General features: G+C 50.5%; 1 protein-coding gene across 6 annotated transcripts in view; it reads right to left on the minus strand.

Moving 5' to 3' along the window:
• The window catches only part of MGLL (monoglyceride lipase), a 247,223-nt gene that overhangs the window by 32,423 nt on the left and 189,029 nt on the right, over positions 1-25,771 (minus strand). For all 6 annotated transcript variants that reach the window (XM_053218848.1, XM_027049803.2, XM_027049801.1 and 3 more), the window contains one exon: positions 1,119-1,255. In XM_053218848.1, the coding sequence (XP_053074823.1) occupies positions 1,119-1,255 (137 nt within the window). The remainder of the gene's footprint in view (positions 1-1,118; positions 1,256-25,771) is intronic.

Raw genomic sequence — 25,771 nt, forward strand, 5'->3', positions numbered from 1 at the left:
AAATAAGGTTCCTGCTTGTGGGCTGCAAGTTAAATAACACATTCCTACTTCGTTTCAAGCCAAAAGCTGGCAGACCCCCAATTCAGCCATTCCGTCAGGCTTAATATGAGATCTGTGTTTTGTATGTGATCTGATTAGAAGAAGAGATCACGATACTTTTTTCTTTTTTTCCCTCTCTTCCTGGTTCAGTAAAGGTCCCAGAAATTTAGATTAGGTTCCAAGAAAAATACTTAGTGAACACGAATGGTGCTGAAATCATGAGGTCTTGGTTGTTTGCTGATGCTGAGGGTAAGTGGAACCAAGAGCTGAAGTTGCAAATGCTTATAGAACCCAGGTAGGTAACAAATGTTGGAAGCAAGATGGGCTGTGATGAAGGGGCAGCACCCCTGCCCCAGAGTGAAAAGTCCCCCGCTCTACCCCACATCCAAATTGGATCAGTTCAGAGTTCTCTGCCAGCCAACGTGTCAGGTTGTGCCCTTGGGGCCACCAATTTGAGGACCACGGATTTAAAGATGACACTTGGTTGATTCTTAGAGGATTTTACACATTTGAAAGATTAAAAGGATTCTGGGTGACTTTTAAGGAACTGTCTCCCTGGGGAGACTATGTCCCTAGTTCCCATCTGTGCTGTACAAGCTGGGGCAGGAACACGATGTCAGGGAGCTTCCCCTGTGCTTCTCACTGACCCAAGAGGCAGCCCCGTTCTGAGAAGTGGGTCTGTGGGGAGAAGGGCCCTTGGGGGGCCTCCCTGTGAAATGGCACTGAGGGGCCAACAGAGCTCGGAAGAAACATTGGTTTCCTGAGAGGTCCCACACCAGAGGTCCTCAGTGAGGACTGGCAGGGAGCCTCCTGGAGCCTTGGGCCCTGATGGGAAGGAAGGGGCCCCTGACAGCTCTGTCTGGGGCTGTCTCCAGGATTCTGTCCTGGTCTGTCCTAAGCACTAAATTTCCCGGGAACTCCAAGTACGGGGCACGCAGAGGCAGACGTGCCGGCAAGGCAGAGAGCACCCGGGGTGGGGAGGTGGGGCTGCCTCTTCTCCATCACTGGGTTATCACACCTCACACCCCAGGCTGGGGATCCAGCTTGACCTGGGCCGGGTCTTCCTGTGCTCTACTTACCATGGAGTGGCCCAGCAGGAACACAGGAAGCCCTGGGTAGTCTTTCTGCATGATATCCACGTGCTGTAGCACATCCCTGATGAAAACGTGGAAGTCAGACACTACCATCCTCTCCCCTTCGCTCTGTCCATGGCCAACTGGAAGGGAAAGGGAGACGAGAGAACCACAGTTACCGGGAGGCTGACAAAGCCCAAGCTCAGTGACTTCCCCACAGGAGTTACCAGCCACTCTTTACTGAGGACCTGAATGGGTCACCCCCCGCCCCCGCCCCTTGAATCCTTTCTTTGCAACCGCTGTCCGACGTGGGAATCCTCTCCCCATTTTACAGCTTAGCAAGTTGAAGCACAGAATGGTTAAGGAACCTGCCCAAGATCACACGACCAGGAAGTGACGAGCCAGCGCACAAAGCCTGCCCGTGCGGCCAGGACGCTTTCCTTGTTTCCAAGGAAGAAAGAAAAGGACAGGTGCACCAAGTCTCACCAGGCCCGATCTTCCACCAAGTGGCCGGGACTAAGACTGATGGGGCTCGGAATTTTCTGGGGTTTTCCCACTTTCTTAATCCTCACAGTTGTGTTTCAGTGTTAGCCTTTCACCAGGTAAAGTGTTGCATCCTGTCACCTCACTTTACAGCTTTCAGTGACACTAACATGACAGATATGCGTTAGGATGAAATTGTCAGGTGCACTTGCCAGAAATCTCGACGAAACCGCAGGAAAACTAGGTCACAGTGCATTCCTCCTGTGTTTTATTATCTGCCACGTTTCTGGGCTGTTCGTTCCCCCTTGTTCTTTTCTTAGGGTCTCTCCACGTTTTCCCTCTCTGAAGGACATCAGTCGCTATAGAAACAGCTTGCTCGCTGCTGAGGCTTCCTTATTCAGGCTGAAAGCCACTGATGCAAGTATTTGAAAGTCACAAAAAAGAACAGGGGCCACACAGCCAGGGTATCTGCCCAAACCCTTCCTGCCACCTCTGCAAGGCACCTGCCATGGTAATAATGATGGCAGCACCCATTTCACAGATGGAAAGGGTAAGGACTTACTGCCACGAATCCCTGGCCCTGGTGTCCCAGCCCCACCGCTGGGGGCAGGCACGCGGGGTCGCTGCACACCAGCTCTGTCACCTGCTCAGTGGCACCCTCTACTCTCTTGCCCCTCTGAGGATTTTTTCTCCCTTCTTAAATTTATTTTTACTTTTTTATGGTGGTAAAATATACATAACACAAAATGTACCATCTTAACTTTTTTTTAGCATACGGTGCACTGGTATTGAGTACATTCACAGTCTCGTGCTGCTATCACCACCGTCCAGCTCCAGAACGTCCCAAACCAAAACCCCACACTCGTGGTTATGGGCTGAATTGTGTCCCTCCAAAATTCTGGTGTTGAACTCCTAAACCCCCGCAGCTCACAATGTGACTGTATTTGGAGGCAGGGCCTTCAAAGGGCGGATCTCATTAAAAGAGGCCATTACAGTGGGACTTAACCCTATCTGACCGGTGTCCTTGAAGGCAGAGGAGAATTGGACACGGGGACATCAAGAGCACGTGCACAGGGGAGAGACCATGTGAGAACACGGGGAGAAGACGGCCATGTGCGAGCCAAGGAGAGAGGCCTCAGAAGAAACCAGCCCTGCCCACATCTCAGTCTTGGGCTTCAGGCCTCCAGAGCTGTGAGAGAATAAATGTTTGCTGTTTAAGCCGCTTATTCTGGTGCTTTGTCATGGCAGCCCAGCTGACTGATACACCCATTGAACAACAATCCTCCATTCCCCTCCCCCACCCCCCACCCCCGCCCCGCGGTCCTTAGAATATAGTTCAGTAATGATATGGCCAGAGTCTTATTTTTCAAGTTCAAGTTATTCAAATGTGTCATAATTATTTTCTCTGTGTGCTTCTAATTTGATACACAATTAGAGTCATTAATTTCAAAATAAATTCGATTCCAGCTCTAAGTTTCGCTTTTCAATTTAATTTTCTTTTCCGAATACATACGCATTGACCTGCTACAACAGTTAGAAATTTATAAAAAGATTCAGCCAGCCACGTCTTGCTTCTATGCCTATCTATTCGATCTTTCCCTCTTGTTCCCTGTGGTTCACCACTCTAGTCATTTTCTGGTTTTTCCTCGAAGCGTTTCTTTTTTGCAGAAATATGAAAATCGTCTCTCTTTTTTAAGATACGTTTTTTAAATGTTTTATTTATTTTTGAGAGAGCGCGCAAGCAGGGGAGGGTCAGAGAGAGGACAGAGGATCTGAAGCAGGCTCTGCGCTGAGAGCAACGAGTCTGAGGTGGGGTTTGAACTCACAAACCATGAGATCATGACCTGAGCTGAAGTCAGATGCTCAACTGACTGAGCCACCCAGGCGCCCTGATCTTTTTTTTTTTTTTTAAGTAGTGTTCACATCCAGCCTGGAGCCCAAGGTGGGGCTTGAACTTACAACCCTGAGATCAGGACCTAAGCTGAGATCAAAAGTCGGGTGCTCAACCGATTGAGTGACCTAGGCACCTTCTTTCTATCTATCTATCTATCTATCTATCTATCTATCTATCCATCTATCTTTCTATGCTTATTTTCCCTCCTTTCCTACATTAAAGGTAGCATGCCACACGTGACTCTACAACAACTCCCCCCCCCCCCCACTTTTAGCATATTCTGGAGATTATTCCGCACCACAACCAGGCCACAGAACTCTTCTCCATTCTGTTTTCCTGCTGCGTGGTACTCCTTCTGTGAGTGAATGAAAGTTTCTTCAGACAGTCTCTTATTGCAAACTATTTGTGTAAGAGCCAATCTCTTGTTGATTACACAGTTGACTGTAATGAATAACCCGGGGATGTCATGATGGGGAAGACGCGCCTTCAGGGCGTAAGTCTAGACATGGGGTTGCCAGGTTGAAAAGGACGTGTGTGTGTCACTTTGGTAGTTTTTGCCAAATCTCCCTCCACGTGGGACGCGCTGTCTTTCCTCGATCGGCCAGAGATGGGAGAAGGCTGGTCTCTCTCAGTCTTGCCAACAAAGCGAGTCTGGATTTTTACCAGTAAGATAAGAGAGAAAGGGTAGATAGAACATCTCCTCAGGAACAAGTTGTATTTCTTTTGTGGTGAACTGAGAATTCATGTCTTTGCTTATTTTTTCTTTTAGGGTCTTACATTTCATCTTGGTACTTAAGAGCTTTCTATATGCTAGTTATTCATTCGTACTTTGATTTTGTTTATGCTGTGTGTGGCTGTGCAGAAGAGTTTAATTTTTTTGTTTTATTATCTTTTAATTTTTTTAATGTTTATTTTTGAGAGAGACAGAGCATGAATGGGGGAGGGTCACAGAGAGAGAGGGAGACACAGAATCCAAAGTGGGCTCCAGGCTCTGACCTGTCAGCACAGAGCCCCATGTGGGGCTCGAACTCCCCAACTGTGAGATCATGACCTGAGCCGAAGTTGGACGCTTAACCTGAGCCACCCAAGTGCCCCAGAAGAGTTTTATTTTTAAATAGTCAAACGATCAATCCTTTCTTTTCATGGCTTCTGAGTTTTGATTCTTGGCTGTAAAGGCTTTCTCCACCTCAGGGTTCTAAGGTAGGTCAGTCACATGTTGTAAGTTCTTTTACGGTTTCATTTCAGTCATATGTTGTGACTTTACGGTTTCATTTCTTTTTTTGTGGTTGTACATAACATGAAATTTACATTAATCACTTTGAAGCGTTCGGTTCAGTGGCATTAACGGTACTCACAATGTCGTAAAACTGCTCCCCTCTATCAAGCTCCAAAACGCAGATGGGTCTTAATTGTCTTAACAAAATTCAGGAAAAAGTCCTTCATGACCTCATGGTGAGCTCATTCTTGTCATACATGAAAGTTCCCTTTTCACTTGAATCTAGTCTATTTCTGGATTTCTGTTCAGTTCCGCCGGCCTGCTTATTTGTGAGTTAGCCCCTATTATTAAACATGACAGTATCTGCCCATCCTTTCTACATATTAGGTGCAGGAGGCCCTGGTCACGTCCCAGGTTTGCCCTTGCTCATGTCTGTGGCTCCCGTGCTCTGGCTCTCCTCCTAATGAAGATGTCTCCTAGCCACACAGTCTCTGGTTCCAGGCTCTTTCCAGAGCTGCAGATCTGTCTTGCCATCCCCTGGTCCTAAAGATTCCTGATGGTCACATGGCCCCTACACTGCTTCTCAAAGGGGCTCCCCTCCTGGGTTCCACATGGTGGTTCACAGCCCCATCATCTTTCTGAATCATTCAGGCCAAAACAGAGCTGTGGTCTTTGACTTTCATTCTATCCCTACATCCAGCTGGTCCCTGAATCCTTCCAGACTTCCAGATGCACAGCCTCCTGAACCAGTCTTCTTGTTTGCACAACCACATCCCTCGCAGGGGGTGACCCTTGTTGCCTTTCACTGCCCACCCCCTCCTCAAGCTCTCCCGGCTCCAACCTGCTGGGCACTGCTCCACCTTGTCTTCTGGGCACTGTTCTGATCTTGAAGTGGCCAGACTTTCCCCACTTTTCAGAACTCAGTCTGCACATTCCAGGCCAGCATTCGGGGCCTCCGCTAAAGGCTCCCACTCGTCCCTCTGCCTCCACAAAAAGCACATTCCAAGCCACACTGCCAACCACCTGCCCACTGTTCCTCAAAGCACATCCACTTCCTGCCTCGTGCCTCTCATGGAACAGCCCTTCTGCCACAGTGCCCTCACTCCTGCACCAGGCCAGGAGCCAAGTCCTTCAAGACCAGACTCAAATCCTATCACTTCCATGATGTCTGCTCCAATCCCCTGGATGCAGGTGTGATTTCTTCCCCTTCCACACTCCCAAAGCACTTCCGGTCTCCATCAAACGTGGGTTGATGAGACTTTCCCCCCTTTCTCTCCTCCAGCATCCCCCCACCACGGACTGAGGGCCCCTGGAGCCAGGGTGACAAAAGCCCTGATTAGTGGCTGACCCCCCACTGCACTCTGCTCTGGAGGATTCTAAGGCGAGTCTGGCTGGACTGGGCAGAAAAGAAGGCTGTGAGTAATTAGTGATGTCTGCCTGTCTGCCACAGACACGAAAGAGGAGATCCGGCAGGCATGGACCCCACACTCGCCAGGCTGTCCTTGTGAGCAAGGATCCTATTTTATTCATCTGCATATTCCCCAGGGCTCCATGCACAGACCCCACGGAAGGTAGGTGCTTGATTAATGCCTTTCACATGAATTGTAGGCAGTATTTCCATAATGGCCACTCATCAAAGAGATTTAACCCCATGACTCCACTTACAGTTGATGTGATTCATTTCCCTTCCCGCCGAGTAGACTGAGCCAACTGAGCACTAGTCTGCATGGGCAATTCAAATTCTTCTTTCCCTTGTATCTTTTTTTAAATGTATTTATTTTTGAGAGAGTGAGACAGAGCGAGCGAGCACAAGTGGGGGAGGGGCAGAGAGAGAGAGGGAGACACAGAATCCGAAGCAGGCTCCAGGCTCCGGGCTGTCAGCACAGAGCCCGACACGGGGCTTGAACCCACGAACCGCGAGGTCATGACCTGAGCCAAAGCCAGTCGCTTAACCGACTGAGTCACCCAGGTGCCCCTCACTTTTTAAAGAACCCTGCACCACAGACCTTCATCCAACATATTTTTGTCTTGTTTGCCTGGTTTCCCTACGTACTATGTTTTTTATTCTGTATTTTGACACTTAAGCCTCTGGTTACTGCTGGCCCTAGAGGGACTGTCCCTCCTAGGGCTAGCCAATTTCTAGAGATGGGAAAGAACTCGTCTGTGAGCTAGCCTTCCGGAGCCCACTCACCCCAGGACCCCTCCTCTTTGGCTCTCACACTCCAGGGTACTAACCCCCTGCCCTAATCACCCCAGGGCTAGGTACCAGATAACTAGGGACAGCGCTGAGCCCCAGAGCATGCTGAAGTATTCAAATCAGTTGATTCTATGCCTCTTCTCCCGCCTCACCTGTTCCCCCGAAAACCACAGTCAAGTTTCCTGCCCCCACTTTCCCCTCACTCTCTCTGCCTCCTGATGACCCTGGTGCTTCTTTGGGTGACCCTACCTGGTGCCATGTTTCCTGTTTGTAGAGATCTATGAATACAATAAATTCTTTTTTTGTTTATTTTCGAAAGAGAGAGAGAGAATATGTGGGAAATGGGCAGAGAGAGAGGGGGACAGAGGATCTGAAGCAGGCTCCATGCTGACAGCAGAGAGCCCGATGCAGGGCTCACATTTGCAAACCACAAGAAGTTGGACACTTAACCAACTGAGCCACTCAGGTGCCCTTGAATATAATAAATTGTTACTTCATGACAGTCACCTTTGTGTCTGTGTGACTTACCACACCTGATTAAAACCAATCTTAGTTACCCTTAAAACTCTAGCCCTGTTTTTGATGAAAAGTAAACACTTAGCCATTCTTTGTTGAATGATTAAATAATCCCAGTCTCTCTTTGTCTCATACAAAATACTTCTATTTTCCATGCTATTACCTACCACGTGCAAAAAAAAAAAAAAAAAAAAAAAAAAAAAATCCATGAGAAGGATCCAGAAAGCTGATCATCCTGTTAACGTTAGAATAGAAAGAAATGAACACCCCACTTCCCTTTTCTTAGGGGACCAGTTCTACTCAGTGGTCATTTTGTTATAGAAGAAAAGGTAACCCACAGCCCTAAGGAAGGGAAGAGAGTGTAGGTGTTGACAAAGCGGTAATAACAGCACCTGACATTCGCATGGCAGTTCATAATTTACAAAGCCCTTTCTCCAGAGTTTATTCCATCTGATCCTTGCGACTCTGCAAGTGAGGGATCCATCTCCCCATTTTCTAGCACCCTCATGCTCGGCCCGCCAGCGCATTAGAGGCCACCGAGGACTCCAGCGTGGGGTCCAGGCTCCGAATCCAGTGCTGTGACTGTCACGGCTCCATGCAAAACCTGGGCAGGAAGCAGAAGGTTTGGAAGCTGATGGCATGAAAAGAAAAGCCCTTCCTGATAGGATAAAGGGCCCGTTGTGAAAACACACAGCTGGCACCTTCCCTCCCAGCTGATGCCCGGAGCTGCTCACACCTGAGGCAAGTCCTGGGAGTGGCTGATTGGCGGTGTCTCACGCGGGGTGGCTCACACTCCCCAAGCGGCTGAGCTCTTTAGCGCCTGTACACGTGCAAACACAGGGGCGCTGGGAGGCATCCTTTGAGAGCCTTCGCAAATATTTGAGAGCGGGGCACAGTGGGAACATCCAGGCTGGGCAGAGACTGATATCTAAATTGAACTGAACCACGAAAAACAGCAACAGACGTTCGCGGAACACCTTGTGTCTATGAGCAAAGTGTGTTCACACGTGTTACCATGGGCAGACTCTGTAGGTACGCCTGCGAGCTTCACAGACATGAAGGCATGTTTCTGGGAGGTTCGGCAGCCTGCCTGGTGCAGGGCCGCCTCGAGGACATGCCGTCTGAGCTGAGCTGGGAAGAACGGCCGGGTCCGGGAAGGGCAGGGTGAGCGTGCCCCCGCCCCAGGCACAGAGTGGACAAGGACCCTGGGTGAGAGGAAGGAAGTGTGCTGCCTTGGGGCGGGGGCCACAGTCTGGGTGCGGCATCTACTCAGAGAGAAGGGGCACCGAGGACAGTTTCACAAAGAAGAGTGACATGTGCATTTCTTTAAAAATTGGCTTCACTTGATCCCTTTTGCCACAAGACCATCATGAAAAATGCTGTCCAAGGATTTGTCCACTGACTACATCTGTGTCCCCCTGGGTATAAGGGACCCCAATGCCGCCTTGGCTCTGGCTGCCAGGAGTTGGGAGGGAAAGATTCATCTCCAGGTGGAGGGAGGGAGTTGTCATGGTGTGGAGCCGCCCCCAGGGCAGGGGGACTGAAGACACAGTGAGCCACAGACTTTCCCCAATAAAAGATACGTTGTCCTGACCTCCACCCACATGGAGGAGGGCAGCCTTCGGCTTAGAGGCCGGCTGGCAGCACCATCCGCTTTCCTTGCAGACTGGCAGACTGAGGCCCACAGACGCTGGGAAGGAAGTCCGCGTGAAGCCTCAGAGTGGCGGAGCTGGTAAGCCACACCGTACCTTTACCATCAAGGGAAGAGATACAGGTGTTACTTAAAATTGGGGCCTGTGGATACAGATGTCAGCATCAGACCCGCGCTCTCCTGAGCCTCTGCCTTCTGAAAGGCACATGTCACCGAGGCAACTCTAGAATGATAACACGGTTTCCACGAGATGTCACGGGCCCCAGCTCCCAACTTTGCCACCTTCTGTGTGGACGCGGCACCCTGGCATCTCTGGTGAGGGGTCTGTGGTAGAGCCCACGGCTTCAACTGCCCCAGCTCCCATCCCGTGTGAGGGTTTCTGCACAAGCAGAGAGCTCTCCGTGTTTCTCAACTCTGCCGCTCTGGAGGTGCCCCCCACCCTCCAAGGTGGCTGCCTTCCCACAAGCCACACAGGTGGCCCCGCAGGATTTGCTCAGCCTGCCAGAAAAACCAGCTCTGGAAAGACAAACTAACAAGAAAAGAGCTCTGGTCTTGGCCTTGGCCCAATTCCCCATCACCCAGAGAGATCCAAGGTGATTAGCTATCTAGCAGGCCATTGCATTTATTCATATCAGCCCGGTGATTTCAACTGTTCCTGACCTTCCTGGGGAGTTTCCTCCCATGGGCAAGGCAGCCACGGGAGGGGTGTGGGGCTGACTCAGAGCCTAGGCTCCAGAGAGCTGGCTTTGGTGTTCCTGGGGACATCAGGCTGATAGGAGGACGGACCCTTGCTCCTACTGCAATTAGGGTATCGGCCCTGCATTCCTGGCCACCCCACAAGAGGTCAGCCATCACCAGGTGGGCGGGGCCCTTGCAGGATGTGTGGTTCAGACCAATAAGACAGATGGTCACTGTGGAGCCTCTGGTTTTGAGAACCTTGTGGCTGGACCAGCAGGAGCCAGATGTGGGAGTCACGGCTACTAAAACCCAGAGGGCGTGTTAGCTGTGGATAGCTACCAGAGAGGAGCAGGCACAGTTAGGGGCAAGGAGAGGGCCCTCGTGAAACCCCTACTTCTTTTTTTTTTTTTTTTTAATTTTTTTTTTCAACGTTTTTTATTTATTTTTGGGACAGAGAGAGACAGAGCATGAACGGGGGAGGGGCAGAGAGAGAGGGAGACACAGAATCGGAAACAGGCTCCAGGCTCCGAGCCATCAGCCCAGAGCCTGACACGGGGCTCTAACTCATGGACCGCGAGATCGTGACCTGGCTGAAGTTGGACGCTTAACCGACTGCGCCACCCAGGCGCCCCGAAACCCCTACTTCTAAGTCTAATGTAAGCACCAGCTCATATACGCTACAGGAAAGGGAGAAACCGGTCCAATCACTTTGGAAAACATTTGGGCATCTTGTAGGGTGGAAATTTCATGCTTAACAACCCAACAATTCTACCCTAGGCATAAATACACCCAAGAGAAATCTACGTGCGTGCCCCAGGAGACAGGAATACGACTGTGCAGCAGCCTGTGGTCGTAGCCAGAGGATGGACATCTTGTAGCAAAGGGGACTACTCTACAGTCAAAGCAGTAAGTTAAAGCTTACACGCAGCCCCATGGTCAAAACTTAGCAACAAAATATAAAATGAAAAAAGCAAGTCATGAAAGACTGGGAAAGTGTGCAGTTCAGCTATTTTACATAAAAGCTAAAAACAAACAAACAAACAAAAAAAACCCAAGGAAAAGCCAACAATGTATCTTTTTAGAGTCTTATACCTAGGTGATAAAAGCAAGGGAATGAGACACACATTGGAAGAGGATGGTTATGTCCGGTTTCTTGCCTGAGTGCAAAACTGGAAGACACGTACCCATCTCATAAAGTTGTTGGGGGAATCAGTGAAATCGCACAGCATGCCCGGCATGTAACAGGTCTTCAGCACAGGCCAGCACAGACCCCTGTCCCTACATACGGTTTCAGAGGAGAAAATTCACAAACCAGCTCTCCAAAGAGATGAAGGACAGCTGGTCCGTGGATTTCTTAGAAACGAAGCACCAAACTACCTTTCAGCTCGACTTCCTGCAAACTAAAAATTCCCAGGTTTAACATATAACAGACCCTTTCTCCCCCTCTTCCAAAACATGAGGTTCAATCTGCCATGTCCTCCACCCGATTCCAGAAATTCCCACGTGGGGCTCTTCAGTTGCTTGATAAAAACAAAGCGATGCTGCAACCCAAGTTCAGCTTCTATTGAAACTCGGCCAAGGGCTACTTTGAAAAAACAAAGGGCAATGCGCACAGTGAAGTGGGTTGCCTTAAAAGAAGCGCAGATTCATTTCTCCAGGACGTGAGATCATATATGTATACACGCAAACACACACACACACACACACACACACACATTTTTTAAGAGAGAGAGAGAGCGTGCTCATGCAAGCTCATGCAAGCAAGAGAGAGAGAGAGCGTGCTCATGGGCAGAGGGAGAAGGAGAGAGAGAGACGATCTCAAGCAAGCCCCGTGCTGTCACTGCAGAGCCCGACACGAGGCTCGAGCTCATGACCGTGGGATCATGACCTGAGCTGAAATCAAGAGTCAGATGCTCGACTGACTAAGCCCCCCAGGAGCCCCGTGATAACAACTCTAACCTGCAGGATCACCGTCTACGTAAAGACAAACAGGCAAAAGCCAGAGGCTGCCAGGCAGTAGAAGACTGGGGTTAAGGTGGAGGGCTGGAGTCAGCTCTGCCTCCCTGTGACCTGGGGCAGGTGACCTTGCCTCCAAAGGCTCGGCTTCCTCACCTCCAGGGAGGGGCACTCACAAAGCCCACTCCATGGGGCGCCATGAGGGCTAAGGGAGGGCATGAGTATAAGGTATGTGGCACGCAGGAAGTGCTCAATAAATGCTTACTGTCATTATTAGGCACCTCTGCATTCTTTGCACTGAAACATGTGTGGTGTTGTCAATTCCAGCACAGGATACAGTGAAATCAGCCACTCCTCTAAACTAGCATTAATTATGCACTAACATGTCAGCAAGGGAGACCAACGTCAGAAGTGCCCTTGGTTCCTAGAGGTTTGGAAATGATGATTTAGATCTTTCCTGTTGATTCCTCAAGCAGATGCAGGGGCAAGCCATACCCCAGGAAGCCTTGTTTCCTGAATCAAATCCCTACCTCCTAATGAGGGGTGGGAGTCCCGCGTGTTAACGGTGAAGAGGTGGAGGCTGGGAGCCTGGAATCCGGCCGCAGGCTTTCCCCACCCACTCAGTCTTGTCAGGCAAAGGGAGGCCTTTGGCAGAAGCCATCTGCCAGGATCCTAGGGGTCCTGCTAGCTGGAGCCCCTGATCCCTGCTGGCCCTGCCTGTGAAGAGGTTAGAGACCGACCCTCTGGCCCTCTCTGCCCACCTTACCACCTGGGCACGCTGCTCATCTCCCAGCATGGAGGGATGGGCCGTGGTCCTGCCGCTGCCAGCCCAGCACCCGGTGCAGTGAGTGTTCCCCAGCCATCCCGGCTGCAGGGCACCAAGGTCTTTGTGCCACCAGGCAGTGTGACTGCAGGATGGTGCTAGACTGGGCTGCACTGTCCCGTATGGTAGCCACCAGCCCCATGTCTGGGGAGAACCCAACAAGCATTGAGGTAGCCGTGGAGTATGGGGTTAGGTAGGACGACTCTGGGGTTAGACTTCCTCAGGTCAAATCTGGCTTCGTTATAGTAAGGCGTCATGCAGTGTGTTCAACTTCCTTCAGCTACAAGGCAGGGGGCAATAATTACCCTACCCGACTTGGATTGTTGGTAAGATTGACTGAGATAATCTGCACAGAGTCCTCAGGTCAGTGCTGGGCATAGAGGAAGTGATCACTAAGTATTAGCTGCAGAAATAAGAAACAAAACAAACAAACAAAAAACAACCCACTCCTGTCCTCGCCGACCAGAAATGACTATCAGTAAAGTTTGGTCTTGGGGCGCCTGGGTGGCTCAGTCCGTTGAGCGTCTGACTTCGGCTCAGGTCATGATCTCACGGTTTGTGGGTTCGAGGCCCGTGTCGGGCTCTGTGCTAACAGCTCAGAGCCTGGAGCCTGCATCAGATTCTGTGTCTCCCTCTCTCTCTGCCCCTCCCATGCTCATCCTCTGTCTCTCTCTCTCTCTCTCTCTCAATAATAAATAAACATTAAAAAAAAAAAAGTTTGTTCTCAATTCAATGGCTTGCCAGCATGAACTGTGTGAACTGACCTGGGAAGACCTCTAAGACACGTCATTGGAAGAAAAACGTCAAACTGTGGAATGATACCTAAATGGCTCCTTTTAACAACCCACAGACTCATGCTCCTCCCTATGGTCAGCCACCCCTCGAGTGCCTGACCAAGGGGTCAGGCCGGAGCCTCCTGCTGGGACACCCAGGATGCGTGCCTTACGAAGGGCAGAAGGTTTAGGTGGAGGTGGCCACGGCTGTACCTTTTGGCAAGAACAGCCAGGGAGCGTAATGTGACTCCTTGTTCGGTCAACCCCTACTGTTCCCACATCCGGTCCCAAAGGGCATGTGCTGGGGCGTGGGGTGGGGAGGAGGTCACTCCTGCTAATGGACAGGCCTTCTCTAACAGGGCTGCTGCAGGAAGACAGAAAAGCAACCAAATAAATGTTGCCTAAATGCCTGCTGTATGCCTGGTCTTGGCGAGGCACTGGGAGCCTAGAGTTGATTCGTAATTTGATACATACTATATCAATAGCCCCTTACCCACTGTTACATAATTTGGGGTTTGTTGTTGTTGCTGTTGTTTGTTTTATTTTAGGGAGAGAGAGAGAAGAGAGAGAGAATGAATCTTAAGCAGGCTCCACATTCAGTGTGGAGCCCGATGTGGGGCACCATTCCAAGACTCTGGGATCATGACCTGTGCTGAAATCGAGAGCTGGACACTCAACTGGCTGACCCACCCAGGCGCCCTTGTTACATAATTTGTACTTGTGATGTCTACTGACTGCATGATTTCCCATCGGGGGGATAAAATCAAGACTCACTTAACTATTCTCAAAGGTGAGGCACTGAGATTGCCCTCAATCTTTGCTGTTATAAATAACAATGAGATGAACATCTTTTTACAGACATTTATAGAATTGTTAGGACTGACTTGGCAAAATGGGAGTTCTAGATCAAAAGATAGGACTATTTTGGGGAGTCTCCACCCATAGAACCAAAAATGCTTCCCAAATGGACAATTCTGTTGCCAGCAAAGTGTGGAAATCTGAGCTTTCTCACATGCTTATGTGCACAGGGAGCCGGGCCTTTGTTTGTTATGGGGGAGGTGGAAAACCCACTTGGTTTCCAGGCAAGAACCCTGTGGAAATATCCTTTTGGTCTGAAGAACACATAGCTCAAGTCACATATATATTTTTTTCTCCTCCACCTTTGGTAGAGAGCACAGAACCTACATGTGACCCAAACAAGGGTTCATAAAATAACCCAGGCACTGGGTTAACTCAAGTGGACTCCGGTGCAGATGGCATCTGTGTGACCGCACAGGCCATACCCAATGCACCCAAAAGTGAGGTGACTGAGAACCAGCTCAGAGGCTGCCTATGTCATCAAGCCATAGTCTTCCTGTTCCAGCAACTTTCTCAAGATGGTGCTGCACCGTCTGATTCCAGTGTTTAACCTCAGTGCTTTACTGGGATGAGAATGCCCACGTCCCCAAATTGCCTTCCGGCTCTAGAGATCACGGTTTCAAGGCCTGTTTTCCAAGGAAGGTCTCGTTTGCGTTCCGTGCTCCTGTGACATCCAATAAGCAGAAACCCCATTAGCAGCAGCATATTGCATGAGTGTAAGAGCTTCAGACCAAAGACAAGTTAAAAGTAAACTTGCATCCTTAAGCTAGCAGCCGAATGGCCATTTGCTGCCATCAAGAAAACGAGTTCAGTCATCAGCCTACGCAACCCCACTTGTGCTAAAAACGTCCTCATCAGGTTCCGAGAGCAGGGAGCAGGGACGAAGGGGGACTCAGAGTCACGGGGCCAAGGGGCTACGGAGGCGATATGATCCAGGCCAGACGGGGGCTGTGTGCCACCAGGGCAAGGACAGCGTGTGACCAGGGGCGTTCTGCCTCTGTCTTCTGCTCTCTTTTTACGAACCGTGCATATGGCAAAAAGTCCGAGATCACAGCTTGTTGGCCTGAAAAACAGTTTGTTTCCCTCAACAAAAGCCATTTCCTCCTCTTGTGTTTGCTGATGGTCCAGGCTTCCTTCCACGGACCCTTGGAACAGCATGTTTTTGTCTCCCCAGCTACAACCACACGGAGTTACCTTCCACTAAAGGAAACCGCCCTCCGCTGTAGCTCTCTGCAGCATCCACGTACAAGCTCAACTTTATGAAGGACATAAAGACAGACATTAATTTCTTTACTAATTGACGACAGCTTGAAAAAGGTATAAAGATGCCAGAATTCAGCATATGGGCTACGGAAACACATTTTGGCTCAGTTTTTTTTTTTTTTTTTTTTTTTTTTTTTTTTTTTTTTAGCTGTTGCAACACGCTTTATAATGTAACCAGCTAGGAGGCTGTTAACGGTGCGGCATTTTAGAAATAATGCGTTTTCGGGATTTCGTGTTTAGAGGGTTTATTTGAAAACATCCTACTCTCTACTGTATAAATAAGAGAAAACAGCATGACAAAAAGTGTCATAACTAAGGTTCTTGGCGTCTAACAAGAGGATCTTCTGCATCAGGCTGGAGGATGAGGACTCAGTTTCAGAGAACTGAGGGAGGCTGGCTCCCACCATGGGACTAGCAATCACCTCCCACGTGTCATGCCTGTGGGGACCATTCTCCTGTTCGTTTTCCGTCTCACCAACAGATTCTGGGTTAGCCAGAATCATCCAGAAATACCAGACCTTTCACCCACATAGTTCTGACCAAAGTTGAATATACAGAAAGTTTATAAACAGGCAACAGCTGTGGGGTGGGGCGAGGCGCTCACTCCCAGAAACTTCCAGGATGTGATGAGATCAAGGACTAAAAAGCCCGTGAAAAAAAAAATAACAGGACGCTCTGGAAATTCCAAATAACGCTTGAGGCAAATTACAGTACACCATGAGATAACTCCATGAGAGCAGCAATCCCAAGGGTTTGAAGCTTCAGAAAACGTCAAGTATATTTTTAAAAGCCTTCGTACATTTAGAAGCAAAGGAAAAATGTCACAGGGACAGGCAACAAACAATGTGCCAAATCAGGCAAATCCCTGACCTGACCCGGCTTTCACAGAACACATTGTTTTAAAACTATTTTCCCCATGTCCTTCAGATCGTCCTCATTTTTGTTGGGAAATAGATTAAAGAGACTCTGTTTCGACTTAGGTATTTGACAGCACACAGCAAACCCACTGACTGACAGACAGTCAGTCTGGAAGACAATAGGAAGGATCTGGGTTCACGTCCTGACCGCTGCTTTGTAGCTGTGCGAGCTTGGGCCAACCAAGCTGCTGTGATCCTGGTTTCCCGTCCCTTACGACTGCCCCCAGGGATGGTGGCTGGCAGGTGGCTGAAGGTTACACAAGAGAGCAGGTGAAGGCGGCTGTCGGCAGCAGTGTCTGTCCAGCCTCCCCAGCACGGCCTTCCTCCCTCGCCTGAACGGGGCTGTGGGTGGCCCGGGGTGGGGGTGGGGGGGCGCTGTGCCCAGAGTAAGCTCCCCTCAGAGACAGTTGTCACAAGCCCTCCCTATGAGTGGGGGCAGACGAGCCACGGTGGATGAATGGAGAAGGCCAACTGGGTTTTATGGGACCCGCTGTGAATCTGCCTGTTCTTGCCCACCATGCTAACAAAAGTGCATCGGCTTGAGGCCAACGCGAAGAACAGGGTTCCAATAGAATGGGACACCTGGCGGGGGCCAGGAGCTTGGGAGAGACGTGGCCCACACGGGAACAGGTGGAAATGGCAGCAGGGCTGAGGGGAGCAGGAGAGACCCAGCTCCTGGGGTTGCTCAGATGACCCAGCGTCTGGCTAAAGTGGGAAAGTCTTCCAGGCTCTGCTTCAGGGGAAAAAAAAGCGAAACAAAAGTACATGCAGCCACTGCCACCGAGGTTTCTCATATGGGGGCCCCACACATCACTGTTGCTACGTTTGTCCCAGTCTGTCCAAGCTGCTCACCATCCCTGAGCAGATGGCAGTCACCCTTCTTCCGAGAGCGAAACTCTCCCCTGTCTTGGCTCGCAGGTCCTGTGTCCCCCGCCTCGCTGGCCCAGAGGGTCTCTCGTCACCGCTCCCCACCCCCTCACTGCATGTGGGGCTCCGCTCATCTTGTCTCTCCCCTGGAAGGCCCCCAACTTCTCCCTGTGTGCCTGGCCTCCCCAGTCCCAGTGTCCCTGCTTTGTAGTGTAACGTGCTCCACACCATAGAACCACACCCCCCAAAGACGGTGTGCTCCTAGGGGGCAGGATGCCTTATCTTTGTGTCTCCAGCATCCAGAAAGTGCCAGGCCCACAGAGGATGCTCAGGAATAAGGGAGCTAGTGAGAACCCAAGGTTGTGGTTTACGGGGTCACAAATGAGAGGTTCACTGCAGGGAACTGACTGCAGGGTCTCAAGTCCAGCCCAGCCCCAAATGGGGACAGTCACAGTGTCTTCCATCAGGTGGCTGTCCAAAGACTTATGAGACATACTCGCAGGCTCCCTGGGGACCTCGGCTTCCACCAAGACACCTATCCAGTTTCTCAACGATGGTCTCAAAGGAAACACTCAGACCCCGTGATGGGTCTGACTCTGTGATGAGTCCACACCCAAGGTCCCTGGCACTGGCTCACAGACTCCTGAGGCTGCACAAGCGACTCAGACACGTCACAGAAAGGGGGGGCCTGCCCCACAGGAGCAGGACTTCATGAGGGAAGGGGCGTCAAAGATGTCACACAGAGTAAAGCGTAATTAGCAAGGAGATTCAGAAGTATTCTCCAAAACGCCAAGTGTTAAAAGTAATTATAAGCAAAGATCAAATAACTTGTGACCGCACTGTGGATCTCACTGGTATGGTGCACGGAGGGCAATTTTAGTTTCTTCCATAAAAGCATGCCTGCCCTCTGTGGCCTCGGATTTCTTCCCCCTCTTCACCATGAAGAGGCATCTGGCCTCCAAAGGAACATCCGAGTTCAATCTGAGTTCTTCTGAGTTCAGGGTTGTACACAATCTGTTGACACTGCTTCTTCTTGTATAACTGCCGGGAGAAAGCCAGAAGTTCTGGCCACGGCCCCGAGACCTGCCCACAACTCACCTGGCTCACTGCCATCACGGTGCTGGGAGCTCAGCTGTGGCCCCCACAAGTTCATATGCTGAGGTCCCAAACCCCAGCACCTCAGAATATGACTGTGTTTGGAGACAGGGCCTTTTAAGAGGTGATCAAGTGGGGCGCCTGGGTGGCTCAGTCGGTTAAACGTCCGACTTCAGCTCAGGTCAAGATCTCACGGTCCGTGAGTTCAAGCCCCGCATCGGGCTCTGGGCTGATGGCTCAGAGCCTGGAGCCTGCTTCCGATTCTGTGTCTCCCTCTCTCTCTGCCCCTCTCCCGTTCATGCTCTGTCTCTCTCTGTTTCAAAAATAAATAAACGTTAAAAAAAAAAATTAAAAAAAAAAAAAGAGGTGATCAAGCTAAAATGAAGTCACGGGGACACGCCCTCTCCAACCTGACCAGTGTCCGTACAAGAGGAGACAGGGACACAGAGACGTACGAGGGACCACCACGTGAGGACGCAGGGAGAAGACAGCTATCTGCACACCAAGGAGCGAGGCCTCAGGGGAAACCAATCCTGCCGGCCTTGGACATCAGCCCCCAGAACTACACAGAAGTAAACGTGTGCTGTTTAAGCCCCCGGCCTGGGGAACTTGTTCCGGGAGCCCGGCCAGAGCCAGCTCACGTGCATGGCATCCTCTCCATCGGGCTGCGACAACCACAAATGGTCTGCCTTCCCTCCACACGGCTCCATCACGGGCTCTATCCTCGTGCAAACAGAACTCTCTTTGCTCAGAATGCCACCTTCGCCTGCCCACCTCACAAGCTCATCCTCAACCATCCACAACCCCTGCAGACATAACCGCCCGCGTGCTGGGCCCCCTGCCGCAGGGGGCTGCTCCCTCCTCTGTGTGTCAGAGGCCACGATCATGCGTGCAGCCCACGAATGGCCCCTTGTCGAGAGGCCTGTAATCTGGTGCAAAGTCTGAGCTCCCGACACTGGGATTCTGACGGTTCTCACACTGAACAGGACCAGAGTAAAAGTTTCAGAGAGCTTTCCTGCTATAATCCCTTCAAGATGTATGCATTCAGGTAATGTCCATTTTAAAAGGAAGATAGCATGATGGCCTGCTCTATTTCCTACTTCCCAACCCACCTGCATGACAAATTCCATTCATCTTTTATTCAACTAGACGTTTCCTGAGCACTTGTTATGTGGGGGTGGGCAGGGGATGCGATCAGCCAAGAGCCCCCTCCCCACCCCAGACAGGCCTGTTGTCATTCTGCTGGAATCAGACAAGAAACACAGAAAATGCAGAGCAGGTCTGCTGGTGGGAGAGAGCAGAGCAAGGGGCAGGCGGGCAGTGCACAGATGCATGTGTGGATGTGGGGGGTGACAATTTCAGAGCCTCATGAGAAGGTGATCTTTCAGTAAAGGTGAGAAGGAGGTGACAGAGGAAGCCACCCAGACGGCTAGGGATGCATGTTCCCATTTCCCATGGCGGAGGGGGGGGTGCGTGGGCGGGGAGCACAGGGAGGCCAGTGATCTGGAGATGGGGGTGGGGGGTTGGGGATAGGGAGGGGAGAGTCCCTGGAAGAGATTTCCAAGGGGCAAGGGTGGGGTGGGGGCAGAGGCTCCCTGCTGAAGAGCCTCCTCTTGTGTCTAGTTTGCTTCCTGGTGAAATTCAGGGCCCTTTTCCTTCAGGGTTTGCTGTAGAGACAGAACTCAGAGTCCCCATTGTACACCCAGCCCAGGGGGTGGCCCTGAGCCTCCTCACTGATGCAGGCAAGGAGACAGTCTCCATATCTGCTCCCGCCAAGCTTCAATGTGCCGCACCCCCCTTTGTCAACGTCAGAAGTGACATACAAAAAAGTAGAGGGAAGTGTAAACCCAAGGGAGTGAGACCCACGGCCCACAGTGAGGGAAACAGAGAATGGCCCAAACAGCAGGGAGGGGAGGCAGGACCCCCAGGGACTCAAGGAGACATCAGCTTGTTCTGTTGACCAAACCACTGGCCTCAGTCATTTACACACACATACACACGCGTGTGTGCACGCACACTCCCATAAACACGTGCACATAGCTGAAAGGATATACCATAAAACGGGGTACTGGTTGCTTCTAGGTAGTCTGATTGAGGTCATTTTAATTTTTTTTCTTTTTTAAATATTTTCCAAAATTGGTACAATGAACTAGCATTTTGTCATCTGGGGAAAAAATAAAGGCTGATTTTTTTTTTTTTTTTTTTGAGTCACACTTGTACCTGTGCACAGACACATAAAGCATGGAAATGAAATCAACCAGCTCTGCAATCAGCCCCCCATCCTATCTGCTCTTGAGAAATGACTTTAACTGGAGTTAGGGCGTCCATGCATTAAACCAATGCACAGGGACTTGGCCAGGTGGGGAGGATGTGAGAATTAACGAGAGGGGGCAGGGTGAGGTACCAGCGGCAATCAATATGAAGAGTCCTTTAATACTGCACTGATGCTTCTACTGGCTTGGATCAGAGCCATCAAGACAATCCCTCAGCCTCCAGCGAGACACCCTCCGGCAAGGCTCTTACCAGAAATAGGTCCGGGAAATGCTTTCCCTTCTATTCTGCCATCTCTGCCTTCTCAGAAACACACCTGGAAGCTTATCTCGGTCACATGGTACGTTCACTGCCAACGTGGCTGCAACCCCTCCTCCCTTTCCCAGGGGTCCCTGAAGGTCCCAGACCTGGGCTCAGCACTTGCTTTGATCAATGCAATGCAGCGAAGGTGATGTATGGCCAGGTCTGAGCCTAGGCTCCAAAGGTCTTGCAGCTTCTGGAAAGCCTGCTCACCTGCCAGCTGACGGGAGACCAGCCCAGTCACCTCCACGGCCTCTGCCACCCCAGCCGGCAGCCGACCACCCCCAGACCAGAGGTGTCTTGCCGATGACCTGTGGCTGAGCCTGGCCTAACACACTGACTCTCGGGACCATGAGCTAGACAAATGGCTGTTGTCTTAAGCCACTCAGCTGTGGGGTGGTTTGTTACACAGCGATAGCTGACTGATTACTAATGTCACGGATGTCCCTGGGCAGGATAACCTTGGCTCAATTTAAAGTGCTCCTCAGAGAATTTTGTTTTAGACCGTGAGGTTCCAGCTGGGAGAACTGTTCTCCTGTGCCAGACGCCTGGGTCTCCCAGTCCACAGCAGCGCCCTTCAGAGGTCAGGCACTGCAGCAGAGGAAGAGCCACAGATAATAACTTGGTAGCAGGCACTGCATCTATTGATGTTAAAATTGTTATTTATTCGAAATTACAAAATACATGAGTGCAATCTCAGATCTGCTACCCCGATCACTTTGCTATGTTTCTACATACTCACATTCTTATGTCTGTATCTCCATGTAATTATGTGGTATGACCCTCTTTTTCTTTCCATAAACTGTTGTCTGTTTTTACCCTTAACAATGTATCATGGAAACCCTTCCACAGCCAAAATTACAGATCTCTCTCTTTCTTTTTAACCAGCAACGTACGAATGTGCCCTATCGTACGAATAGTCGATCTAACTATTCCTCTGCTGGTGGGCATGTGGATTGTTCCAGACTGTTCAGAGAACAAGGTTTGCCTCTCTCTGTGCACCTGATAGGTCCCTCTAGGATAGAAACAGAAACGTGGTGTCATTGGCCAAGTGAGCATTTTTTTTTTTAATTTTCTTTTTTGACGTTTGTTTTTGAGACAATGCGAGAGACAGAGGGCAAGCAGCGGAAAGCAGACAGAAGGGGACACAGAAGCCAAAGCAGGCTCCAGGCTCTGAGCTGTCAGCACAGAGCCTGACGTAGGGCTCGAATTCACAAACTGTGAGATCATGACCTGAGCCGAAGTCGGACACTTAATCGACTGAGCCACTCAGGCGCCCCAAGTGAGCATTTTAAAGGAAAGACAGAGGCAGAAGGAGACTTGCCAAAATCCACAGACCAATGAACCACCCTTCCTGCAAAACCAGCCAAGCTCCCCTTGTCCATGTTTTCTGGTTTCTGCCACCTTCCTGCTCTCCTGGGCTCCTTCCTTTTCCTTTTTCCGTAGCCTCAAATGTACTTAGCACGGGACTCGTCAAATAGTGTTATCTTTCCTGCTTTACTCCAAAAAGCACGTGCACTGAAATTGCTATATTTTCTACAGGGGATAAAAACTGCCCTCCGTTTACTTGTTCTTGTGCCCTTACTTTTTTTTCTCCTTCAACAGTCTTGCACTAAAAAGAAAAAAAAAAGAGTTCTACTGTTAGACTATAAAATAAACACCAGATTCTTACGGGAAGGCTATAAAAGGAATCCCTGCAAAACTGGGAGACACAATATGCATGGAAGTTAGTACAAAAGAAACCCAAAGAGAAGACGACGAGAAGTAACAAAACAGCGGAGAGGCACAGAGAATCCTCGCCCCGTACCATCCGGAGCCGGCCCCACAGCCTCTCCCGCTGCCTGGATGGGCGAGGGTTCTGGAACAGTGAGGACTGCAGGTGTTGGGCCCAAACTCCCTTCCACACCCATAGCTGGCAATGTGGAAGGTAGTATATCCTTTTTCTGGCGGTCCTGAGAACCCAGGGATGTTCTCAGGCGTTAGGCAGGAGGCCATCTACCCCCACACAGAATGGTCCAAGTAGGCACAGCTCTGCTCCGATGGTCACAGCCCACCGGTGCCCCTGAATTTGCCGAGAACAGAACACAGTTCAGCTGCTGAGCTGGGCATGTCTATGGCCTCAGACATGCCTGGGTTTTGGCTCTGCCCTTGGGGAGTGGTGTACAAATGCCCTCTGACCTTCACTTTCCTCACTGCAAATGTGACAGTAATAAGGGCAGCATATAATCTGTGGGGAGGACAGCTCCTTCTGCAAATAACATGAGGGTCAGAAGCCACCTGGTGACTTAACCAAGGCCACATGCTACAAGGTAGCAAAGCACCTGGTCGAGGGGGACGTGCCGGGCATGTGGGCATGACCCCCAGCAGGGCCTCAACACCCTTTGCTTGGCGATGGCTCTCCACTTCCACCCCTGCCTCTGTCCGACCATGTGAAGCAGCCTGGACCAGCCTGAGCTGGCCGGTATCGGGCCCCTGAGCTGCTTAGCTGTTTTCCTTGGTTGTGTAGGCCCTGCCTCCCACAGGCCATGTGGGAGTGTTTTGATCACTTCTGGTGGGTGGCTGGCTCAGCACTTGCGGGTGGACTTTTGTGCCCTGGAGAGGAGGCCACACTCTCCCAGCTCCCCAAGGCCTGGTCTCACCCTGCTTCTCTGAGCTTGTCCTCCTGCTGGTGGCTTCCTTCCGTGAATTCAGTCCCCAGCCCACGAGAGGCCCCCACCGCTGACCCCCGATGCCTGGGACCCGCCAGGCTCGGCGCCCACCTTCCCACCAAGGTCATGGCAAAGCTCCTCCGGTCCCCTTGCAAGGAGGAGAGGCCGAGATGAAACGAGAAAGTCTCTCCCGTTTAGGGAGTCAGCCCTGCTGGCCCCCTCACAGCCATAAAAGGCAAAATAAGGAAGAAACAAATATATAAAAAGCTCCATACCAATATGTCCCAAGATTGGAAGAAATACTTCACTTCTGTTCCAGTTTCCTTGACTGTAGGATGAGAAATCTTAAGCCTCTTGCTGAGGGCTATCAGAAGACTCAAAAACACTCCAAGTCCATTTGGTGCCTCACACGCTTTACATACACTAACTGGATTAATTCTCACAGAAGCAGCACTACACATGTCTGTTTTACTAAGGTGGAAACTGAGGCACAGCGGGCCAATGGCAGGGCCCAAATCCACAGCTGGACGGCTCTGCTCTGAGCACCTGAGGCTGTTAGTCCTGAAGGCCAGGGTCCCAGAGCTATGGCCCGGGAGGTGGCCTGGGAGGTGGGGGGCACGCCTGCGTTCCCCTCCCTAGGAGGAGAGGGGAGGCTCCCAGCCAGCCTCCCCACAATCCCCCACTCCGCAGCCAACAACCACAAGGAGAGGGGAATGTCAGAATGAAAGGGTTTTTCTTGGGTAGGCATCCTGTAAGACGTATATCTTTTTTTATTTTAGAGAGAGAGAGAGTGTGAGTTGGGGAGAGGAACAGAGGGAGAGGGAGAGAGAGAGAGAGAGAGAGAGAGAGAGAGAGAGAGAATCTCAAGCAGTCTCCACACTCAACACACAGCCTGATGTGGGGCTTGATCCCACAATCCTGGGATCACAACCTGAGCCAAAGTCAAGTCTGACGCTCAACCGACTAAGCCTCCCAGGTGCCCCATCGTAAGATGGATTTTTAACCCTGTGTGTCTTCTGGTTCGTATATCCTAGCCCCTAAGGCGGTAACATTCCCTCCACTATCTGTACATTCTGTCTTACAAATTCACCTTGAACCCAAGTGAGCAGACTGTGTAGGAGGAGTGCAATGTTTGACAAGATGGCAGGGTGTTCTGCTTTTTCTAAGTGTTTTCTGGCACCCTCAGATTTCTGGGCAAAGGCACCCGCTTTAGTGGTCACCCAGCCATGGTGTCTGGGAGGGACTGGTCTAAGACGAGCCCCTCAGACACGAGGGCTGTTCTTCTGGCTTACACAGCCCCATGTGCACAGGGCGGTCCCACAAGTTGCTCAACGCTAGGAAGAAAAGCAGAAGATAAAACCTGAATTCAAACCATTTCACTTCTCATGAGTCACTGTGACCTGGGAACAAGGGCCAAACCAAAGTTAAAATTGTGTTCCCATTAGCTCTGTTCTTGGCGAAAGAGGCAAAGAGTTGGTTAAAAAGTAAAAAGGCTGAAGTATGTGCTCGCGGGTTCCTAAAGGGTAAGATGCCACCTTCACAATTCTGTCCTGGCCATCTGCGTTGTTATTCACTGAACACATTTCCCGATTACACGGACTCCCTTTTTTTCCTTATAGCAATGTATTTATCAAAGATACGTTCTATCACTACCATTAACAGAAAACCAGTCACATCCCATCAACAGTAACTTCAGAGACTGTGGTTGGCCTACCCCATATCTATTCTTTGTCTCCTTCTTTGTAACCTATACACCTGAATTTATTCAGTTTGGCAATGTACCTGGCTAAAGCACTCTATCTCCCAGCTTCCCTAGCAATTAGGTGTGGCCATGTGACCAAGTTCTATTCACTAAGATATAAGAGAAAGTTGATAGCAGGAACTTTCAGAAAAGCTTCTTGATAACATGGTAGACATGATTTCTGACGTCTGAAATACGAATGTGATGTGACGGCTGGAACTCTAGCAGCCATTTGGGACCAAGAGGGAAACTTGGGGCTTATAAAAGAAATCTGGTTTCTTGATAACACAATGAAGCCATCATCCCAGGGTGTGTTAATTATGTCCTTTTATTCTGATATTTTGACTTCTGGGGCCATACCAACCCTAGGGGAACTGCCCCATCTAGGGCTAGCTAATGCCTAGACAGTACCAAACAACTTGCTTTTGAGGGCACCTTGCATATGCCAACTAACCAATCCAGAACCCACTCCCTGCTGCTGCCCCCAATCTCCTCTGTCAGGCTCTCACACC

Source organism: Acinonyx jubatus, chromosome A2 (genome assembly GCF_027475565.1).
Source record: "Acinonyx jubatus isolate Ajub_Pintada_27869175 chromosome A2, VMU_Ajub_asm_v1.0, whole genome shotgun sequence".
NCBI lineage: Eukaryota > Metazoa > Chordata > Mammalia > Carnivora > Felidae > Acinonyx > Acinonyx jubatus.